This window comes from Poecilia reticulata, linkage group LG2, assembly GCF_000633615.1.
Source record: "Poecilia reticulata strain Guanapo linkage group LG2, Guppy_female_1.0+MT, whole genome shotgun sequence".
NCBI classification, from domain to species: Eukaryota; Metazoa; Chordata; class Actinopteri; order Cyprinodontiformes; family Poeciliidae; genus Poecilia; species Poecilia reticulata.
This window is the reverse complement of record NC_024332.1, coordinates 16,307,087-16,323,708: the sequence shown is the minus strand read 5'-3', so window position 1 is coordinate 16,323,708 and position 16,622 is coordinate 16,307,087. Positions and strand designations below refer to the sequence as shown.

The following is a 16,622-nucleotide window of genomic DNA, read 5'->3' as shown; positions in this document are numbered from 1 at the left end:
GATCTTATATATATATATATATATATATATATTTAGTACAAATAAAATGTATTTGCTGTCCAAATGAACTAAGCTCTATGCACCTGATGATTAGTGGTGCATCAGGAACAGAGAAGAAAAACACTGTTTGAGCGCATCAGTCACAAAAATCAGAATTACAATTTGTTTTTCCAATACTTCATATTTTGATGCATTGCTATACCTTTCATTCTTCTCTCTGCTATACAAGGCAGAGACAACAACAATATAGCTAATTCTTCAAAACGTATAAGGGCCTGTTCTCTATATGTATGCAGGATTAGCCCTAAGGATTTTGCCTTCTGCTTTATGAAGGACTGGGAGCACAAGAAAGAGTTTCAGATAATCATTGGTAAGTAAACAAAATGTCACTTTTCTGAAACAACTAAAGTAGCAAACCGTTTATTTTCATGTGGTATTTTAAGTAGAAATAGAACGTGGATGAATGCTGGCAGAGTCTTTGCTGAAAACTTCCACACACAAAAAAAGGAAGAGAGATATATTTACAAGTTAAAGACTGTTTCTAAGTTTTACAGAGAGAAATATTTCAGTATCTACTGTTTTTCAAAGTAGTATGAATGAAATTGGTTTTCAAAATGTTAAATTATTGGGTTTAGGTGTAAACTGACCTGAAACTCCATTAAAAAGATTTTCTGTGTGACGGTCTTAACGAAACTTGCCACATTTTTAGGTACACCAAACTGAGTTGGACCCCCTTTGCCTACAAAACTACCCTTCTTCTTTGTGGCATAGATTCAACAAGTCTCACATATTTTGGGCCGTATTAGCATGACGGCATCCATTATGCAAATGTCCCACCACATCCTAACGGCGCCCTTTTGGTGTGCGATCTGGTTACTATGGAGACAACTGTAAAAATATATCTTTTTCAAAATCTTTTTCTCTTTCTCACCGTTTATTCCTGTTTTTATTTTAATTATGTAAAGCAGTTTGAAATGCTGAAATGTGCTATACAAATAAAATGTGATTGATTGATTGATTACAGTGAACACATTTTCATCTCAAAGTTCAAGAAACTTTGAGATGATCTGAGCTTTGTGACATGGATCGAGCACCATGGATACAGGTTGGTCATAGAGGAATGGACACAGTCAGCAACAATATACTTGGGTGCACTGTAGCATCATAATGCAAATACATTTGTTGATCCGTGGTGTGGTGATTTTGTTGGCAAAAATCTACCTCTGAGGATCCAAAAATCTCAATGTTGGCTAAGTTTTTTTTTGTTTTTTTAAAATTGTGGCTTTACTTTCCTGTTCGTAGCGGCACCTGGTGGGGTTTTCCATAGCACGTTGGCATTCAGAGCAAATTTCCACTCGTGAGTGATTATCTGAGCTGCTGTTTGCTTTCCTTATGTCTTAAACCAGTCTGCCATTTTCCTCTGACATCAACACACCACTTCCACCCACAAAACAGCCTCTCACTGGTTTGTTTTTGTCGTTTTTGGATTGATTTCGGTGAACCACACAGAGAGAGAGAGAGAGAGAGAGAGAGAGAGCCCTGTGAGAGAAAATCCCATTAGATCGGTAGTTTCTGAAAATACCCAGATGAGCCAGTCTCACACCAAAACCATGCCACATTCAAAGTAACTGACATACGGTTTTCATTCCTGTTCTGCTGCTTGGTTTGAGTGTTTTCACTGCATTTAGATATGCAATTGTCCTCAGTCGCTGATTGGCTGGCTCACTATTTGCGCCAACAAGAACCCGAACAGATATTTCCGAAGTGGAAAGTAGATCAGAGCTCCGTTGCTTTATCGATTTTGTTCAAGAGACTGCAGATGCAAATTAGCTTATGGTGTGCTCTGGTACTGAGCATCAAATGGTGACATTTATGTTGTAGCTGCACATTGTCTCTTTCTAAATAAAGTTTATTACTAACCTTACATATTATTATTCAAATAATCACTATTATTCAAATAAGATCTACTGTGATTTTGGGTTGCAGTGTCAGGATTTATTTTATTGTCAAATTAATCCCTAATTTCATAGAAAAACACAGTATAGATACAGTATATTTCATACTCACTCCACCCTAATTAGATTTTATCGAAGGGGGGTGGGGGAGGGGGCATCCTTTCTTTACATAGATGCAAAAATATGTATGCTGGTTTAAGTAATGAGTAACATCTTACATTCTGTTTTAAATTAACACTCAGTAATTGTTCTTGAAAAATGTACAAAAGAATGTGCCTCACGTTGGTTCGGATTCCTCCTGTTGTCCATCAGTGGTTTATCTTAGGTACTGTTCATGCTGAGTGAGATTCTATATGTCCTTTCACTTTGCCCCGGTTCCGTACTTTGGTCTTGCTCGTGCAATTTCCATTCCATGAGCCTCTCGCTGTTGTGCTGCATCTTGTGCCCGTCGATGAAGTCCTTTGAGGAACCTTCGGGTGACGTCCTGACTGCACTGGAAAAGGAAACGCTGACATGCCTCTTCATCAGCTTCAGGAGTTTCCGTTTGTATCCCTTGCAGGCGAAGAAGTAAATGAACGGATCCAAGCAGGAGTTTAAGTTCATCAGACAGACCGTGATGTGCAGTGACACTTGAAAGGCCGTGAGGTCCGCACAGTCAGGGTTGGACACCAGCTTGCGGATCATGTACTGAAAGATGTCAATGTGGTAGGGGCTGTAGCAGATGACGAACACCACAGACACGCAGCAGATCACACCGATGGCCTTGCGACTGCGGCCATATTTGTCTGTCAGGTGGTTGTTCTTGGCTGCGAGATGCAGCTTGGAGATCAGGAAGGAGTAGCAGACCAGTATGGTGACCACAGGGATGAAGAAGCCCAAAAAGACTGCGCCAATCAGGATGGTTGCAATATTATCCACCTTTTCAAAGTTGGGGTATTCCATACAGGTGGTGAAGTTTTGAGGCTCCCTATTTGTCATCTCCATTCCAAGTAGGGGCAGGGTCTGCACCAGAACCAACATCCACACGCCAACGCAGATGTAGCGGACTTTTCTGACTTTCCTGAATTTAGCAAAGCGAAGAGGCAAGACGACGGCGATGAAGCGGTCCACACTGAGGCAAGTCATGAAGTTGACCCCCGCGTAGGTGTTGATGTAGAACAAAAAGCCTGATATCTTACAGAGCGCCTCACCTAGAGACCAGTGGAAACCCTGAGCGTAGTATACGATCCTCAGAGGCAAAGAGAGAGTGAAGAGGATGTCAGAGATGACTAGGTTGAGCGAGTACAATGTGGTGGAGTTCATTTTCTTCAGGTTTATCTGAATAACATGTAGGGCAAGGGTGTTGCCAAGCAACCCAACAATGAAAACAACACAGTAGAAAATAGGTATGAGGACCCGGGCGTATTTCCTATGGTCATACAGGGTGTCACATGTGCTGTTGGTTAAGACGGCCATGCTTGCAGGTGCAGACGCAGAACCCATCTGCAGGTTACAGGAACCGGTTACTGCAAAAAGGAAGCAAAGAATTTGTCAAAGTCAAATTTTTAAGAAGTCAGAACAAGTTTTGTTTTTATTCTTTATTACCTTCATGCTACAGGAAACCAAATGAGAGAGCATTACTGAGCATACATGAAAGAATGAATCTCGTGCCCTTTAAGACCTCCATTAGAATTTATGCAAATTTACTAATTTAACACCTTTGTTCTCAGAAAGGAAGTCAAGAAGCCACAGGTTTCTCTCTTTTTTTTTTCATTTTTCCTTTTCTGACAAACAACTGGAAAATGACATTTTCTACGAATGCTACACTCTTGCAGTTGTCATGGGTTCTGATTTTTTTTCTAAAACTAAAAGCAATGCAATGTAAAAAGAGAATGATTTTCATTAACTGTTAGACATAAATTAGTACCTTTGTACCTAAAGAGTTACACTAAATGAAACAGATAAAGCAGTAGTTTAAAACTACTAAACTTAATGTATGGCAACCAACTTGATAAAAACACATTTTGCTGGAAATTCGGAGTTGTTTTATTAGAAAATTGTGCCATCTTGTGGCTCTTTTTGACCAAAGCAACCCTAAATTATTATTTTTTCTAATTTACGGTTTAACCTTTGAAAATAAAACTACATTTTAAAAAACTAAAAAAAAAAAAAAGTGAGATAAAAATCTTGTCATAATTGCTTAAAGCTGAGAAGTGCGTTTTATTTCATTTCACAGAAGGAAGCACAGCTCTGTTCGTTCCGAATTGTACAGAAACAGAAGGAAGATGTTTTCAAGCGTTATTATTATCTAATACATCTTTAACAGTGTAGCAATAAATGAGATAAAAAAAACAGCGAGTAACAGACTGGATATGATCACAGCCGTTCACACATTAATATAACGCATTTATTAACATAACTGACTTACAGAGCAAGTTCTGGTTTGCTGATTTTTTTTGTTGTTTTTTTTTGGTTTGGTTTGTTTTTTGTGTTTGTTTTTTTTTCAGCAAACAGTGACTAAAAGGAAGTAAAAACGAAAAAATACTGTTACAATGATTCCGCATTCAGCTGCCACATTGTTTCCCCCGGCAAAACAGCGAGGTGTTAAGTGATGCAGCCTTGGGCGTGAGGAAGTCAACTTCCCCGCGGCGTGGTGGCACAGAGTTTGGACGTTGGAAAGTTGCATTGTTTGAGCCAGAATAACAATCAGCTCCAGGATATTCGCTTTTGCTTTATAGTTTGGTGAAGAAACACGCTTCCTGTCCCATAAATAGCAGCAAACGCAGTGGCATTGTCCCTCGGATGATGCTATAGAGTAACGTGCCCGATTTAGCACTTTGGAGAGGTGCGGTTCAAAGAGTAGCAAATACTCTTTGTATGAAACGAGAGGCTAAAAATTTATAATAATAAGAAGAAAATACACATCCTACAAAGACGTTAAAAAAGCTGATTAATTTTGCTTCATTTTAGGAGCGGCTAAATTGGTAATGAAATGCAATAAGTCCGCCAAACTGGTATTTGATGAGTAGAAGGGCACTTTCACTACATGAGCCATAAAGTTTGGAAACGAGGCTTACCTCAACAGATGGAAACTCCTGCTGTACAGAAGCGCTGAAATCACATGGAGCCACTGGATGTTTGTCCGAAGTTGATCCGCATCAATTAGTTGCCCAACAGCGCAGCAGATCTCACTCACTGGCGTGGAAACAGCCTGACATTCAGAAATCAAGATTGATATCTGCTGCCAGTAACCATAGTGACAAAATATCCTGTAGTAGATCTCTCTCCGTATGTCTGTAGATCTCTCTCTCTCTCTCTCTCTCTCTCTCTCTCTCTCTCTCTCTCTCGCTCTCCACCTCTTTCACTTTAGCGAGGTTTTTGAATGATGTTATCTCTCGTCCCTTACAGATAAAAACCCGAAGGAGACTGAACAAAAAGCCCGATGACGCTTAACTCTTCTACGTGGTTTCAAGAAGTTGTCAGTCATCGATCCAGGTCAGGAGAAGAGACAGTCTGGGTATCGTACGGCGTGGTGTGCCATGTGTTCACTAAGAGGAGGATGTGGCTTCAGTCAGGATGCTGACTCTGTCCAAATTCTAATTTTTTTTAGTTTTTTTTTTTTTTTAATGTAATGTCTGGGTTCTTTTGGTACAGTTTGTTCCTTTAAAGTTGATATACTAATTGCATAACATTACAAGTTTAACACAATACTCTGTTTTAACACACCAAGTTGAAATGCAGTGTTTAGATTATACACATGAGAAAATAGGGAAGTTCCCCGTTACTTACTTAAGAAGCAGACCATCTTTGTTTTGAAGTTTTGAGCTGAGCTGGATAATCAAAGACAAATCAGCTTTTGTCTGAATGGCTATGAAATGATTAATTCCCCTTCTATGATCCTGTACATTTATAGTAAAAATTCTGGCAGCTACAGAGAGCATTTTACTGTAAATTCACATGATTTGCACCGCAACTTATTCTGACAGTAGATTCCCGTCGAAGTGAACGCAGAACAGATATTTAGCTGCCGATAATCTACTGTAAATTTACATGTTCATCGAGTGGAGATGACAAATGAACTAATTACAAGTAACTGACTGCAGCTGAGACTAATGAGGAGATGACTAGCAGCTGGGGGAGAGGGGATAAAAGGCAAAGTGAATGAGAGGACATGAACAAAGATGGATCCGGAAGGAAACCTATACAATAACAGATGTAAGCAATAAATCTAAAAGTGAGAAATCTGACACTTAAAATAAGAGACGGCTAAATTAACATTAGGAATAAACTGTCTCGGGAGGATAAACGTTAAATGCAAAAGAACAAATCCAAAACTGAAATGAGAAATAACTGAACTAACAGAGGGAATAAACTAGGATCATAATAAGGAATCGATACAAGGAGATAACAGAAGCTAAGTCCAAAATGATAAGGGACCATTACAGCGATGGTAGTGCTAGCATGTGCACTTAATGAGCACAAGTACATAAAAAGGAATAAAATGCACTGCAGTTGTAAGCTGCTTTTCCATTACAAATTTGTGCAAAACTTTGACAAACTCTTGGTGAGACCAAGTGTTTGTGCATCCTGAATGGTTGCCACGGGAGATTAAGAGTTTTCACAAACATCCTTGAAAGAACCAAAGCAACACGCCAGGTAACGGTATGTATTTGGATGAGAGAATGGCGTTATAACATGATGTAAAGGTCAACGGACTTCTTAACACGATACCTTAAGACGCACAAAAATGTTTATTTAAGACGAAACAAAACGGGGATGTTCCACATGCCTTGCAGCAAGAAGACATTCAAAGCATAGCCTGTGTTCTTCCCTGTGAAGAGTTCTTAGCATGGTTACGTAGAACCATGGTTAGAATGGTTCTACAGTTTATCAACTGGGATTGACTGCTGACCTATCCAGAGTGTACGATGCCTCAAGGCCCTTTACCTCTGGATATAGATGGCAGCCCCTGTGCATCCCAATGGTTCTTAAGCAGGTAGAGAAAATGGATGGATTGGAGATTTTTGATTTAAGAGTTCTTGAAGAACATTCATCCGCCTCGTCACTTCCCACATAGCCCTTTTATCCTTGGGGTTAGTGGTGCCTACCTTCAGGTTGCAAGACCTTTACAAGGGCAGCACACTTCAAACAACATTATGTGCACAAACTAAATTTACAGAGACCAATTAATCAAAAACCTTTGCTTGTGAACGAAACCAGAAAAAACCATGTGCGAAGAACTTATAAAGACTAACTGTTGGAACTGCTTGAAAACCACAAGAGACACCATTGGAGGATGATAACAGGAAACTCTGACTGACTGAGGGGAAACCAGGCATGTGGCTACAGACCTAAAAATCCTGAAAGTAACAGGACTGCAATGGACAGCAAAGATGCTGTGAATAAATTGGAGCAGAGGATACTAGGGGCATTAAAAAAGACCCGTTGGATGTGCAACTTAGCCAGGAAGTTCATGAAAGGCTATCCTGGACTTGAAGAACTTCCTGGCGAAGGAAGGAAGTTCCTTTGGAACCACTTTGGAAGTTCTTCCTTTAAAGAACTTCCGGTAACACTTTATTTGAAGGGGGGTGAATAAGACTGTCATGACACTTTCATAAGCATGACATAACATCTGTCATGAACATGAATAAGCCTTCATGAATATTTATGACTGTTGTCATAAAGTATAATTCGGTAAATTATGACACTTTTAATACAAAGTTGACATTATCCAAAATGAATTGTTATGACAACTTGACATTAACCAATAAATCATTACTGTTTAAACTTTACCTTTAATAACATAAAGTTACCTAATTTTTAAAGTGCAATCAGTAATACTTTTATAACAAATTTATATCAGTAATGATTTCTTGGCTTATTCATGTTCATGACAGATGTTATGTCATGTTTATGACAGTGTCATGTCAGTCTTATTCACCCCCCTTCAAATAAAGTGTTATCGAACGGCCAAAGTGGTTCCAATTCTCATTTCCCTTCAGTGGAGTTCAATTTCTCAGGAAGAACAGCGAACAGAGGGACAAGTTGTAAACGATAACGTTGCTTTTCTGCACTGTTTTAGAATTTGTAGTTTGTCTGTAGTTATAGTTTGGCAATGGCATCGGAGAAGGTGAACGAATCCATTCATTGCAGTTAAAGCTAGACCAAGAGAGATATTTCAGACATTATACTGTTGGCAAAGATGTTGTTCGATATGGCACGTCCCTTTTCACAGTGGGGGATGTTTATTATTACACAATTTCCAGTAAGCTTCATAGTTCTTGCTCTTGCCTGTGCTTTCACACTTTATCGAGTCCCCAAAGTTCACCCATTCACACATACGTTCACATGTTGATGGTGGCAAGTTACTGAATAGTCTCTGTCACGCCTCGCCAGCCTGACAGAGGCGAGGCTGCCGGGCACCAGCGCCACCAGGCCCTCTGACCATCACCAGCAGGCAAAGCGGGTGAAGGGTCTTTGCTCTAGGACACAGATGGACGGAGAAGGGGGAACCCAGCTGTTCGAGACAAACTTCTACTACCGTCGTCACCATCACCCAAACTCATCATGTAGCTCACTTCATGGTCAAGAAGGCACATTATATACTTAAAGGCTAAATGTTACTGATTTGGGTAAAATCAGATCCAACTTAAACAGAAAGACATCTTCAGCAATCAATCATTTCTCAATAGCCTGGCTTACCATCTATCACAAGTTTATTGGTACAGAATAAAAATAAAACATTTCTTTTTTCTCATAACGCCTCTAAAGCTAGTTCAACTCTGACTTGCATTGATTTCATTCACTAGTTTGAGGCCTGTGAATCATCAACATCACCAACGCAAACAGAAAACTTGTGAGCATCTGAAGATAATAGACCCTTTTCACATGATGTCACACAACTTCCGTTATGGCTCGAAAAGGTGTATCTTTAGTTCCGGTGTGTGTAGTTAACGCTGTTTCTTGACTCTAAAGCTGTTGCCACAAATATGATTCGAAGATATATCACCATTTGCAAACAATTTTTCTTCATCAACATAATCTAAACTGGACAAATTCCTCACTGAATGATACCAGTTTGACTACAAAGGTACATGTTTTGGTACCTATACTACGCTCAACAAAAATAGGGGAAACAAGTTGCACTTTATTTGCATTTTCATTTCTCATTCATTCGGCTTCAACATTAAGTGTGTAATTATGCACGCACAGACTTCTGGACAGAGATTACTTCTTGAATTAAATAAACATCTTGAATGAATTTTTTTGATGATTTAGACTAATCATCAAAAGTATTCTTAATCATTTGCTCAGCAGTAAAAGAAACACTGTTACCTTGCTATTTTCACCCAGCACAACTTGTGCACAAGTGTCTTTGCGTGGTTTTAACACCTTCAAATCAGTCCCGCCCTTCTTAGGGCTCAAAAACAAAATGTGCAGATTAATAGCATGTGCATGTTGCACCAGAATATCTTGAAGGTTTTTTTCTTTTCCAAAAAAAAAAAAAAAAAAAAAAGGTTTAATAGATATACACCTTCTGCATAAGCTGTGCAGGTGTGAGGAATAAAAAAAACATGCTTCTGTTCCAAAAGAAAAAAAAAAAGAAAAGTGGAGAATTTTTTTGAAACATGCGTACATTATTTCAAGATAAACATTTATCTATGTAATGACCACAAATGTCTTTTGTTCAAAACAACTCCGGTGGTGAGGGAGAGGAAGCAGTTTGACTTCCTCATGGCCATGCCATGTGGTTCTGACTCATGGAGGCTCAGACGGCTGGATGACACCCATCGCTGACTGTTAACCCAAAAAACGAAAACCTAGCCGCCGCTGTTATTTCAATTTGTGCACACAGTAATGTTACACTACACTAACAAATAGTCTCACATATTTCTTCTCTGCTTTTTTTTTTTTTTTAAACATTGTACTAAAGGAGCTAGAACCATAATTGGGAAACAAAAAAAGCAAAAACAAAATCTATCTTCAAAGGACGACCAATCCTCGGGCCCATTTCATAATAATCTGCGTTCTGCACATCCTGCATTTGGTAAAGGGAAGGTTTGAGAGAGAGCAAAACACCTCAAAAAGGATTTCCTCCTGAGCAAAAACCTGCAGTTGTGCGTTGGGTATGGATGTCATGGTATTTCAGCTGCCTCCCTTATACGCAACAGCATAAATTAGGGCAGTGACTTGAGGCCCCTCACCGTCTGCTGCCCACTACCCAGCAGTGCACCTTCGCAGACTTCTCCTCTCTTCAATTTAGACCAGCATGGTCACAAAAAGAAATCGGAAAGAAAAACAAAAACAAAAATCAGAAATCTTCCATGACTAAAAGTGAACTGTCTGCTTCCTCACAGGTTGTGCTATCGCCCCAAAATTAAAATATTCGAAAACTTGCTTGTAAATAAAGGACACAATAATCTTATGGAAGGTTTTTCTGATGTTTTTTTACCATGTGGCTTTCAGATATGATTGCAACAGAACAGGAAACATCTGTGGTAAAAGATCTTCTTTTAAAAAAAAAAAAAAAAGAAGAAGAAGAAAAAAAAGTGTTACAAAACGTACATCAGCTATTTTTCAATATTTTATTACACATAGAGGACGACTTAGCAGTATGACATTGCTGTAATTTGATCAATTAAAAAAAAACAAAAAAAACAGCCGGACTCATGCAAGTGAGTACAGGCTTTTAAACTGCTTCCTGAGGCTCACTGCTTCTCCTTTTATGAAGAAGAAACAAAAAAGCAAACAAAGATAAACAAACAAACTAGTAACTGCAGATTTACACCGACCATTTCCCATCTCAACCTGCAAGAGATAATGACCAAAACTGTTTAATAAAACTGATATGAACACCTTCAAGCATCTGTTTCCCCTGTAGTCAAATAATGGACACTAAAAAAAATAAAAAAATAAACTTAAGTTAAGTTGGACCGCAGGCCTTTCACAGCGGTAGGCATGTCCCAGTTACACCAAGGCTTGACAGGACCCAATTTCACTTACAGCACAGGATGTGTTGAAACAGCATCTTTTGTGAAATTATCAGAAGACATCCTGTTTTCTTCGTCGTTAACGGGATGTAATCATTTTAGATCATGATGTGCCAGAGCCATACTGCGCTCTCCTCTGGCTCATGACGGGTACTGCGTCTGTGGCGGGCTCCTCTCGTTCCCCAGTGTACAGTGTGTACAGTAAGCACTTGTGTTGTAACATGAGGAAGGCACAGGATGGCAGCAGTGTTATTCCTGTTCTCTACCTCTCGACATCAGAACATTCAGTGAATTTAAAGGGATAACTTTTTTCCGGCCCAGCAGTTTTCTGGTCTGTTCGTGGGGTTGATATCTATTCATTCTACATCATTTAGATTGTGTGCAAAAATGATACCTCTTCCATTTAATACCCATACAATGAAAGGATGTTATATTATAGACTGAATGTTACGGAAAGTGAAAATAAGGAGCCATCTTGCAGATTTCTTATCTGTTTGGTATTAGAGTTTGAATTTTAGAGCAGTTGCTTTTATAACAGTGCACAATTAAATCAATTTAACTGTTGGACTGGTTTCTGTGTTTCTTTAAGTTATATCCCACAAAGCAGCGTTAAGTGAGTTCCTCTTAAAAAAAATGCAATCTTGTGTTGATAATGTCACCTTGAGTTTCTTCTTAAATATTTCATCATGACCGATGTAAAGAAAATGCTGGTAATTCATTCATCAAAGTTAACTTCTAAGAAATTAACTGTTAGCAAAGTTTAATGGGATAGTTTGTACTTTTAAATCAGTTTGCAGTTAGAAAGTTCTTATTTTATAAAAGAAACTGTCCGTTTTATCTTGACAACGATAGAGAGTGGTCAGTTTTCAAAAAGGTGCTCCTTCGGTTGTTTGAAATGTTCCTTTTCTTGCCCAAAAATTGTTTTAAACTGTTCCTGCTTATCCTTGCAGAGTTATGTGGTGGACCAGTGCCTGTCTTGGTATGAASACACACCCTGGACAGGTCGCCAGTCCATCACTGATTTGATATTTCCAAGATTTTTATACCTAATGGATTAAAATGAAATAATGTATTTCATTCGAAAGCACATTTTTGCAATTTAAAGCGAATCTAACTAAAATCTAACAAAGTTTATTGCCACCTTGAGTGAGCATTTTCAAAAATCCACAGCAGAATTGTTTCTATTTTCATTTGTCTCAGTTTTCTGAGTCAAAAGTCACAACATAGCCGCCCAGCCGTGTGCAACGTGCCAACAAACATAACCTGTCGTTGATCCGCTGCGTCGGCCGAGACGTTCTTGCTTCTAACCACCAATTCTTCATCTGTATAATCCGGCGTGTGTCAATGTTCTCTGATCACCACAGAGAAAACAGACGCAATGTTTTTCACTTTCAAAATCACTAATTTTATCTTTGAAATTAAACCTGTGGAACTGAGAGTCTGAGCTGATCTACGGCATGACACAAAAAGCAGGCTCAGCGCGTCATCGCAGCCTGTATGTAAAACGTTAACACCGTAAGGAGCTATCTGACATACGACAGCCACATGTTGGAAATTAGCACCATGGTTGGCTTTGACAAATCTCAATGAACTTTTAGGGACAACTGTGTGCAACAAGTAAGATGCTTGCAACTAACTAGTGCTCTACATGTCATCATTTAAGAAAAGGGACAAAAAGAAAAAATGCAAGTAAGTTGCCTGAGAGGCAAGTAAGAGAACTTCGAGTTGTGATGTTGTTGCCTCGTTGTTTTGCGGTGTTTGCATGTTCTCTCTGTCCTTGTCATTTTTATGTCTGGGTCTTCTTCTAATAACATAAAAGCATGTTACTGTAGTTGAATCGATGGCTATACTGAATTCAGTGAATCACAACAGATGTCCTTTAAAACAAACGGATCAAGTTTATTAAAACGGCAACAAACTATATATTCAAACAATGCAGTCAAGTTCAGTTTTTTTTTTTATTTTTTACATCAGTTCTTAAAAGGTCCAACAAAGGAAACATACTTAACAGCAATGAGTGACTGACTGCAGAAATCCGTCCCCATAATGAGCATGCAGCGACAGAAGACACCCAGCTGCATCGAGTCATTCATTTTGCAGCGATCCCTCATATTGCACATGCATGCGGCGAACGTTTATGTGAAAATCTTTGCACGCACTTTAGTTTAGTTTAGTTTTGTTTTGTGCGTTGTTATGATTGACTGTCAACCTTCACAGCGAGTGCTGGCCTCCTGCACAGTCATACCTGAACTAGAACCAAGCTCTGTCCCTAACGCAGCCCTGAACAAGGTGAAACAGATTTGTAACATGAAGAAATGTTAGGAAACCTCATAAGGGCTGTTTCCTGTTTGAAACCGAATCAGCTTTAGCATGGCAAATAACTTGACATGTATGTTAATATATGTGTACCACTGTGGTGGTGCAGTTATGCAAAAGAGTCACAAAATGCAAAAATATAGTCGCGATGGTGAAACAAGAAACGTTTGAATATGACGACGACAAATCTATAATTGTGCAACTTTCCAGATGATTAAATATGTATTTAATTAGGTGGTAGCCCTGAGAAAATGTTTGACTATTGTGAAGAGCTTCCACAAAAAAGATAAATAGCAGTTGTTGTCAGCTTAGATGAAAGTCATGATTCGGTTTCACCATATAGTTCTGTTTATTATCCAACATACTGTGCTGTGCTTTTTTGGTAACATACATCCCATAACGATAATCTGAATAAATTTAAAATGTGATTTTCAAATGGAAAAAAAAAAGACATAGAATCCAATCTACTCTAATGTAAATGTCTGACAGCTGCACCTGTAAAAAAAATTAGTTAGCAGTGACTGATGGCATTTTTTTTTTTTAGTTTAGTTTCACTACAAGCACTTTGTTGTGAGACCTGCAGAAAAACCTGTAAAAAAACACTGAAACAGAGACTGCCTAATGACAGGAAGTGGGTAAGAGAAACACTCTAAGGAAATTAAACAAATCAATGATCAGTAAGTCAAAGCAAGAACACTGTCCGCGAATGCAGAGAACATAAAACTGGCGAAATTATTTTAAGAGGGAAAAAAGAGACCAGAACATTTAAATCAATGAATGACTCCATGGTTGAATTATAAGAGCTGCTGGCCAAGGAGATCAGTAAGGACTGCTTCATGTTTGACCAAAACACAACTTGGTAATGCCGAAGAACTTTTCAAAAGCTACTTTTCAAAAGCTACTGTTTTACCAGTTTTACTGCATAAAACTGATGAAACAGAAGTAGGCCTATGTGCATCGTGTTACAGCTGGACTAAATCTAGCACAGCACTTCTGGAAAACAACAACAACAACAACCCAGCAACAGCCAGGCATTGTGGTGGCACAGTGTCATGATGTGAGATGGATTTACGTACTTCTTCATGACCTAGATGATTTGCAGTAATTGATGTAACAATGAATTCTAATTGCTGGCAGAATGCAGGACACACTGAAGACTCTGTTCTGGCCACCAGCTTCAGCTTAAACTGAAGATCAATTTTGATTTTGCACAATGATCTGGTTCAAAACAGGTTTTTTTTTTTTTAGTGGTCTAATCAAAGTCTGGACTTAAGTGTGTACCAATTATTGTTGTATGACTTTGAAGAGATCACCCATGCACAAAAAAACCTCATTATGGATTAATTAAATCTATTCTGCCAGAAAGAGTGGGACATTCTGCACAGTGATGTAAGGGACTTTTTGCCCGTTGTTGCAAAATCTTGACTGCAGTTGTTGGATCCAAAAAACACAAAAAACATTTATTGGGGTGGAAGGAGGCTTGGTTTTTCAGACAGAGTCAGGTAGATTTTTAAAGTTGAATAAATGAAATCATTATGAGTGAAACAACAATCAAAAAACAACAACATAAATGCAGTAAAGGTTTTTCATGTTCGTACCCTGATGCATTTTGTTTAGATAATTCAATCTGTTTTCCTTTTAAGAAAATAATGATTGTTAACAAAATAATGGAAGGACACCCATATGGGATCATTGTAGAAAAACAAAGATACTGATAGTGAATTACTAATGTTGTGAGTGAGGTAGAAAAAAAAAAACCTCGCCCACAACTACGGTAACCCAAACGTCTCTGACCACACCGACCCTTGATCTTGAAAAGATAGCCCAGGAATGATGAAATTGGCTTGTATTAAATATAATAAACAGGGAATAGATTAGCTGCACTAGATTCATCTGTCAGCATCTTTGTTTAACCTACCATCATGTCAGCTGTTTCTGGAGACTGAAACTAACAGGGAGTCTAAACAGGAAAGCCCAAAATGAACTTCTATTATTATTAAAGCTCGATAAAGCTGTTGGCTTGAACCGCTACAATATTTTGGATTTCTACAACYCAGTGCTTTCCCCATTTTATGGTTACTCTGATCGGTCTGATATCGGTGCATTTATCAGAACAGTAAACTAACTCTTTGTTTCCGATGTAGTGAACAAACGTTATTTCTCCTGCACATCACAACTCATTTCAGAAACCCCACCGCCAACATTCATGCCAATGCACTAAACACATGAGTAAGTGGATGGAGTGTGGGGGGGGAGGGTAAWATGACATTTCACCTAAACCTATCTCTAAAATGAGGCAACRCATCTGTTTCATCTAACAGAAGTTGTTAACCTTTTTCCAAACTGATGTAATAAAACTGACTCATTTCRTTATCTAAGATGAAAAATACAGCATTATTTGGCCACRTYTACATTTAAMATKTTTTATTTTATTTTAGTATAGCCAGTAAAAATGTTTCATGAAACTATGCTATTTAGCATCGACGGCTTTCTTAGTCACCAGTAAATGTGTCATTGGGGTTGAGTTGAGTTACCTGATAAATCTCCACCTAAGATCGATAGTCTCTGAGCTACGCCACCTCGTCTCACATTCAGGTCAGAATTGGAATATTCCTGTCTTACGTCACCATCTATGCGTCATCTATATGTGCTTTTGACGTTACGTTATTTTAAAAAGCTTAATCAGTCACTGTAATGATAAATCTGTCCCGTTTTAAACACATGGTTTGATTTTTACCARGCGCTACCATAGTTTTAATTTCACCTTAAATTTACAAAAACATCCTCCAAGAAATAAATAAATAAGTAAAGATGACCAAAACATGTAAGGAAAGCTAACTACACCCAGTGACTCARTAGCCATAGAATAACCACCTCCAGCAATAAAAGTGCTTAAATTAGTCACCGTCTCCATGCCGTCCTCTGTTTTACGTCATGTGGATAAACTTTAGACCGCTTTGCTTGTCTGTTCTTTGAAGTTTGCGGGTTTTCACTAAAAGTCGGCTTTAGAATCAAGCTGAGGTGCGAACTTTAACTAGGCCACTGCAAGATCTTGAAACTTTTCCTTTTCATCTGTTGTGTTTCGGTCGCCACTGAAGATGCGCGTGAAGGATGCACATCACAGAGTGTCTCAAACCCTGATCTGATTGATGGGTAACCAAAACAGAAGTCAACACTGACGCCCTCCTTACCCTGTGACCGTGTTGGTGGCCGAAGACTCCAGACCAGAAAACTGCTTGAGCCGTTGAAGAAGCCTTACTACGGTGGACTCGGTTTTTAACACGCGTCTCTTCCACGTTTGCTTGTTTTTGTTGAATATAATAAAGGCAGTTTGAGTTTTTGTTGACTTAAAGACAGGCGATATTCAGGATGTGGAGAGTCT

At 38.7% G+C, this 16,622-nt stretch overlaps 2 protein-coding genes across 4 annotated transcripts in view; both read right to left on the bottom strand.

The window, feature by feature from the left end:
* Nucleotides 1–2,279, bottom strand: part of gpr18 (G protein-coupled receptor 18) — an 18,746-nt gene extending 16,467 nt beyond the window's left edge. The window contains exon 1 of the mRNA XM_008433477.2: nucleotides 2,237–2,279. The gene's annotated coding sequence lies outside the window, so the exon portion shown is untranslated. The remainder of the gene's footprint in view (nucleotides 1–2,236) is intronic.
* On the bottom strand, nucleotides 1,265–5,969 carry gpr183a (G protein-coupled receptor 183a). Of its 3 annotated transcripts, none has more exons than XM_008433509.2 (3): nucleotides 5,012–5,380; nucleotides 2,237–3,460; nucleotides 1,265–1,539 (listed from the first exon to the last, which is right to left on the bottom strand). In XM_008433509.2, exon 2 carries the CDS (start codon nucleotides 3,435–3,437, stop codon nucleotides 2,277–2,279), a length of 1,161 nt encoding a protein of 386 aa, XP_008431731.1. In that variant the 5' UTR covers nucleotides 3,438–3,460; nucleotides 5,012–5,380; the 3' UTR covers nucleotides 1,265–1,539; nucleotides 2,237–2,276. The 3 variants fall into 3 exon arrangements, with proteins under 3 accessions (XP_008431731.1, XP_008431716.1, XP_008431723.1); XM_008433494.2 differs by lacking the exon at nucleotides 1,265–1,539 and adding an exon at nucleotides 5,724–5,969 and having other exon boundaries at nucleotides 1,546–3,460; nucleotides 5,012–5,129; XM_008433501.2 differs by lacking the exon at nucleotides 1,265–1,539 and having other exon boundaries at nucleotides 1,546–3,460; nucleotides 5,012–5,129; nucleotides 5,341–5,356.
* Nucleotides 5,970–16,622: the final 10,653 nt, after the last annotated feature.